The following is a 6678-nucleotide window of genomic DNA, read 5'->3' on the forward strand; positions in this document are numbered from 1 at the left end:
TTCTTTACCTTTCAGCTTATCGCTTTCAGGGTCGCCACAGCGAAACAGCACCCACTGTTTCCCATCAATGATTTGGCAGAGATTTTACGCCGGATGCCCGTCCTGACGCAACCCTGTAATTGAAGGGGACAGGGACCCAGTTAGGCAGCAGCGTCAAGGGTCTTGCCTAAGGACCCAATCTGGATGGAGATCAGTGGACACCCCGGGGATCGAATCCAGGGCTCCTGGGTTGAAACTCTACTCTTGGCCCACTGAGCCATCCAGCCACTAAAAAAAAAGTGTCTTTATCAACTTTAAATCAGACCAAGCAAGTTCCTTGGACCAGAAATGAAATTGTCTTCATGAAGGTGTCCTTAACTAAGATCCCTGATAACTTAGGGGTAGGTAGGGAGTTGATTCCATCCATCCATCTTCTTGTCCGCTTCTTCCCTTTCGGGGTCGCGGGGGTGCCGGAGCCTATCCCGGCTACTGAAGGGCGAAGGCGGGGTACACCCTGGACAGGTCGCCAGTCCGTCGCAGAGGGAGTTGATTATTAGATACATTTGATTTTGATTAATGAACGATTCTGAATCATTTTATGAATTTTAAATAATTGATCTTTAAAAACATTAATCTAGTTTAAAACATTAGTAACAAGCAGAACTAAACAAGAAGCTTTTTTCACTCCGACATTTTTTGAAGAACACACCAACACGGCTGATCTTGCAGATCCAGTCATACGACTTTACTTACAATGTGTAAGTTCAATTGGACCAAAATTAAATATGTAGGGAACACAATGAATTTGCAAAATCACATTGAACAGTTCCACCCAGAGGAGGAAGAGAGTAGAAACCATTCGGTTGCTACTAGCTTGAGTGTGGGTTTGCAAGCACTTCCAATGGTCAAATAAACTCATTGGATATCTTGAACAAACTTCCACCGTTGTTGTTGGCTAAGTGTAAAACAAAGTCAATCAGAGCTTTATAGGAAAGGCCTTAAGACTGTATTCTGTGGTTTAGAATGAGGATTTATAAACATTGTTCCATATATTAGGCCTAAGATACAACATCCTTTCCCGTCGCTCCTTCCCTGACAACCTAGCACTACTGTATATACTAAGACAAAAGCTGAAGCCATGAAGCAGATGTTATAGCCGACAGGACAGCATTAACGTGTGACGCTTGGACTTCAATCGCCACAAAATCTTAATTCACAAGAACTGCTCATTTACTAACTGAAGACTGGCTGCTAAAATCTTATGTCCTTCAACTCAGATAATGACTGGAAGCTGAAAGCTGCATTGACAATCGTCTCACAATCAAATTGTTACCTCCCTGAACCGTAATCAAATGTTAAGGTGTCTCAAGATTCCCATCCCTAAATAACTCCTGGACAACTGAGAACCTTCATCAACATCCTCACTACATTTTTCCACCACAATTTCTTCATCTAGATTTAAATGACACCTGATATCTGTCTCGTTTTATGATCCAGTCTAATGCAAGGTGTAGATTTAACTTAATCATCTTATTAAAACAAAGTAATCTGCTGTTATTTCAGAATTCCGTCAACCACTTACTTTTGCATGGAAACATGTTGTGAATACCATGGGGGTTTTAGGACAGATGAATATGATTTTAATAGAAAGACAGATTTTACAGCAAAAATAATATGTGAATACTTTAAAAATCCCACCAAATGCAAGTCAAACTTCCTCATTTGAGTTTTTCAAAATGTGCGTTGTTTACTGAGCTCGTGATGGTGGAAGTTAGCATCTCATTTTACCTTCAAAACAGCTGAGCTACAAACAAACTCTTTTTTTCCAAGCTGCATTTTTTGTGTGTTCCTCAATTACCACTATTAAAATAAAGAAATACTCAGAAAAGCAATTTGACTTTCATTTTCTTATATGTCTTCCATCATGAGAGGAATGACCCCAAGAGCACGTTAAAAACACCATGAATGCAATTTTGACCAGAATGGGTTTTTAAAACCAAACACAATTTGTTTTTTTGTGACACATCTGCTGCAAAACATTATCAAAACTTGCTTAAAACAACTAAAACCAAACACAAGACAACAAGCAGCAGAGCCAACACATTCTCATCCCAAGTCGTCACATTGACATTTGGTTAAAGACCCCTCTGCGTCACTTTTTGACATTTTGGGTGTCCCCAACTCATCGTTTTTTGATGTGCTGGCTGTTCCCATTAAATCACGGGTCCTCAACCTCTGGGCTGCAAACCGGAACCGGTCCAGTACCGAGACGCGGAGCGCACTGGTACCCTAACCCGGCACCGAATGCGGGACCAGCCGCTGTACCAGACCCAAACCAGTGCCAGATGTGGTACCGGTCACAAACCAGACACGAACCATTACCGGGTTAGGTTTAGGGTACCGGTACTGAACGCGTCTCAAGGACCAGTACTCGTCCGGTAATGCATCCAGTACTGCATCTGGTACCGTATCCCAAGGGTTGTGGGGTCTTGACTTATGAACAGCCAGCTTGTCGAAAAACTACTACGAGTTGGGGACATTCAAAATGTCAAAAAATGACGCGGAGGGGTCCTTAACCAACCGTCAGTAAGTGATGACTTGGGGATAAGAATATGTTGGCAGAGCAGAAAGTCAAAGGTCAGGGAGTCAATGGATTTTAAGATTAGTTTTAGCATTAAAAATGAATCTGAGTATCTAACATGATATCGGAAGAGAATTCCAAGGATTTGGTCAATCACCGCCAGCAATATTCTTGGATCCTGGTACCTTCAGGTGCTGATATTACTTATTATATCCAAGGTTCAGAACACATGACAAAAACATGCCTTTTTTTAAAGCCAGATGGATATGAATGCTGTCTGCAAAATATTTAAAAGACAGATTTTGTTTTTTGAATGGACATCAAGGAGAGATGGTAGAAATCAGAAACAACATTAAGATTTCTGGTGCCCCTTAAGACAGAGTAACCACATGGTTTGGCCTACAATACAGGATTTCCACAGGAATTCCAGAACCCAATTCTATAATTAAAATGTATTTGCTGTTTACATGCAGTCAACACATCTATTTATATACCAGAAAATCTCACCAACTTTCCTTCTAAAGGTAAACTAATACAAAATGAAAAGTGTCCGTTATTTCCATGGTTTGTGTTTAAACAGATAAATGTAGAACTTTATTGAAATAATTTGTCATTACAGGTAATGGAAGACCTATGCAGATTCTTGACTATAAATTACAATATGTATTTTTTTTCTATTCTTTGTTGCAACAAAAATAATCTACAATAGTTTTATGTCTATATACTTGGAGTAAAAGTATTTTTTATTTAAAGATCACATGAATTAGAATAAATACATGGAAAACATATTCAAAGGATTCATAAACTGAGTTAAGTGTCCCACTTTTCACTTTTCAGACAGTTCTTTCTTTTTTAGACACTCAACTCAGTGAGCGCTGCAGACAGCCATGTCTGTGAAGGGTCCACAGTGAAGTATTCTGAAATGAAGACAAATACAGAGAAAATATCCACACTTGTAGTTATATCTTCACTCCTGCAGTAGCGCATGTGTTTGTAAAGTTCACTCTTGTACACTACATACAAATGACTTCAGTCACATGGTCAATCCAGCCAACACGAGGATGCTGTGCCACTGTCTTCTGTGTTTGACCTCACAACACATCCCACGCCGTTGTGGGAAATTCTGGAACATCGGGGACGGTTCTGCCCTGCTTTGCCCTTCATCCACAAACTCCCATGAGCCACTTTTCGTTTTTTTTTTTTCCTTTATCAGATTGAAGTTTGTTGGTAAGTTTTCCAGCTGCATCGTTGATAAGCTGTAATAAACAATTGAGCGCAAGATTCCTCCACAGTATAAACGTCCATGTGGGAATTTTCTACTTTCACAGAGCAGTGGACCTTCTGATGAGACTGTAAAAGTTGATTGGACGAGGCTTTTTTATTGGCAGGTCACATCACAGAGAGACGGGAGGGGTCACTCCAGCGGTGGCCCGTGTTCTCCGGAAGCTAACAGGCAAGAGCAGAGCAGGGGATCGATGCTAGCGGGGTCAGGACCATGCACGGGCGAGGTTATTGGCCGTGTTGGAAAATGGGCTGAACGTATTCCGGGGGGAAGTAGCCCACACGTCCGTGACACCGGCCCCTCCAGCGTACCGAGTCAGAGCAGTCAATGAGTTCGATGACATCACCACGCAGGAAGCGCAGCTGGGAGGGGTGGTGCGAGTTGAAGTCAAAGAGAGCATGGGCGTGATGAGGACGCTGAGAGAGAAGGAGAAAAAAAGAAGATTGGGAGGGACGGAAAAAGAAAAAAATTGTTATTTTTAAAAATTACATCAAAATTTCTTACAGATTTCTGTAATCAGCAGAACTCCACTTCAAAATGGCTTTTAACAAAGTTTGCTTTGGCCTGTGGACACCTTAAATATTATACTGTGCTGCTTATTTTATATTTTCTCCACATAATATGACCAATCCTTTTGTATCCCACTTTTTAGTTACAAATAAAAAGATTTCAAACTTAAATTTTAATACAGAAGAGGTTTATACAATTAAACCCCTGAAAATGGGAGGAGTTTACCTAGCTTCTATGGTTACAGAAAAAACAAATATATTTAAAAGCTGTGATAAAATAATGGAAATTGTATTTTCTTATGAGCTATAGCCTGAAAACACTAAGATGTGACCAATTAGTTTTTAAGAAAAGTTTGGATCATTCTAAAGATATAGAGGTCTCAGAAATGTGTATATCTAATATGACTTAAATGGTTACATGGGGTTAAGTTATTGAGATAAAAATGTTCTGATCATCCTCATATAAAATCCACCAGCCAAGTCTAACGGCAAAAATGCATATAATATAAAAAATATATATTTATCATTTTCACAATTTGTTGTCAATTATGTTTTGAAATGCTTTATGAAAAAATGTATTTTGCTTACCAAATGTACAGCATTAGAAATATAGATTTAAAAATAATTATCATTTTTATCAATCATGTGACGTATTTGGCATAGAAATGTCAGACAAACTGAGACACCATGTGAATGAAAATACCTCCTACAGGACAAAAACAGTCATGTTTAGCATTTGCAAGGTATTTTTTAGGAACTCAACAACACATACATTAGACCACATCTAGCTCATACTAGAGGAATCTATAAACATTTTTTAAACGAGCTCATCATTTTTCTCTAACTTTATTTTTCAGCACATAAAAATGAACAAATGGATGTTTAATGCTGCACTTTTAATGCATTTTTAATGAATTTTCCCACAAATGGAATGCTCCTGCTTTTTTGAAGTTCCATTGATCTAATGGAGTGCTTAAAAATACATCTTTCATTTTTCTAGACTCCATGGCAAAGACCAGCACTTTTCCTTTCCAATTTGAACTTTTAGATGAAGAATTCTCTGGATGTATTCGTTGCCATAGAAACAAGGGGGGCAACTTTTACTTCACCCTATCTGATTTTTTTTTCTTGCACCTTGTTGCTTTTGCATTCAAACCCCGTTTGACCAATCCAAACAGTGACCAGGCTTTAGGCCCTGCAGAAACAGAAATAAGGCCTGTTTGCTAAGAGGCTGCAACCTTTGCGAACTAAAGTAAAATTACCTTTCCATTTATAAAGTGAAACAGTTGCTATCACACGTTTTTATCTGCTTACCTGAGTTTTCCACTTCAGTAGCTGCTCTGTTTTCATCCATACCATACTATAGATGCTTCTCCCCGTTATTGGAACCGGACCCTCATGATAAGGACTCCCCCACAGCAAAACTAAATCAATAAGGAGCCACAAATTGTTTTTGTTTCCAGTTTATCTCTATTCTGAGAGTTGATTTGCTATAGTTTTTCATTTACAAGAAGCACCTTATTTTACGTAACTGGAGTTTATCACAAAGAAGGAAAGAACAGCAGATTGGTGGTCCTTAACCTTTTTCAGGCCACGGACGAGTTTATTGTCAGACAATATTTTCATGGACCGGTTTGTACGAGACTGAAGTGAGCTTTTTTCCTTTTTTTAAGCCTCCTGTTTCCCTTAACTATTAGGGGAAAGTTTATCTTCTGTGGAGCCAAATAGGAGTCATGAGGTGTGTCTAAAACTTTATGCAATTCTAATATAAACCTAATTATTTTTATCTTCAAATTTTTGGTTTTTAAGTTACAAAACTCAAAATTTCAGTAAATTTTTTTTTTAATTCTCGCATGAGAAAAATACAATGTGCAACTGTGTTAAACAGTACATCACAGCAGACAATTAGAACTAGCCTACCTGTCATTTTTTTCAAGCAGAACTGCGTTTTTGACACCCGTATGTGACACAACACAACAGCGCTTTGAACGCACTAGAACTGCGTTTTGTTTGCGCGATTTGTAAGCGATGAAACTCTCCTTTTTACGTCCGTCTTGGGACAACGCAAGACACCATAATTACATGCCATTTTCGAAAAGTGCGTAAAAAGCGACATTTTGGATGGCGAATACGCAGATAGCCAATTTTCCGGGTAATATATGAACCATTTCGCTTGCCATCATAGTACAGACATTTTCTGACCAAAACTATCCAAGTTCCCAGAGTCAGTGAGGGCATCAGGACTGAGGTTACCACCCTCATCGATTTTGATTAGCCCTTCATGTTAACCCCGCCCCCACACGCCAGAACAGAGCAAAACGTTTTTT

General features: G+C 39.1%; 1 protein-coding gene across 1 annotated transcript in view; it reads right to left on the minus strand.

Annotated features, from left to right (window-relative positions):
- Nucleotides 1-3125: 3125 nt before the first annotated feature.
- grapa (GRB2 related adaptor protein a) overlaps nt 3126-6678 on the minus strand; it is a 36171-nt gene continuing 32618 nt past the window's right edge. Inside the window, exon 5 of the mRNA XM_024272957.2 lies at nt 3126-4258. Within this exon, the coding sequence (XP_024128725.1) occupies nt 4070-4258 (189 nt within the window). The 3' untranslated portion in view covers nt 3126-4069. The remainder of the gene's footprint in view (nt 4259-6678) is intronic.

This window comes from Oryzias melastigma, linkage group LG8 (assembly GCF_002922805.2).
Source record: "Oryzias melastigma strain HK-1 linkage group LG8, ASM292280v2, whole genome shotgun sequence".
In the NCBI taxonomy this organism is placed as follows: domain Eukaryota; kingdom Metazoa; phylum Chordata; class Actinopteri; order Beloniformes; family Adrianichthyidae; genus Oryzias; species Oryzias melastigma.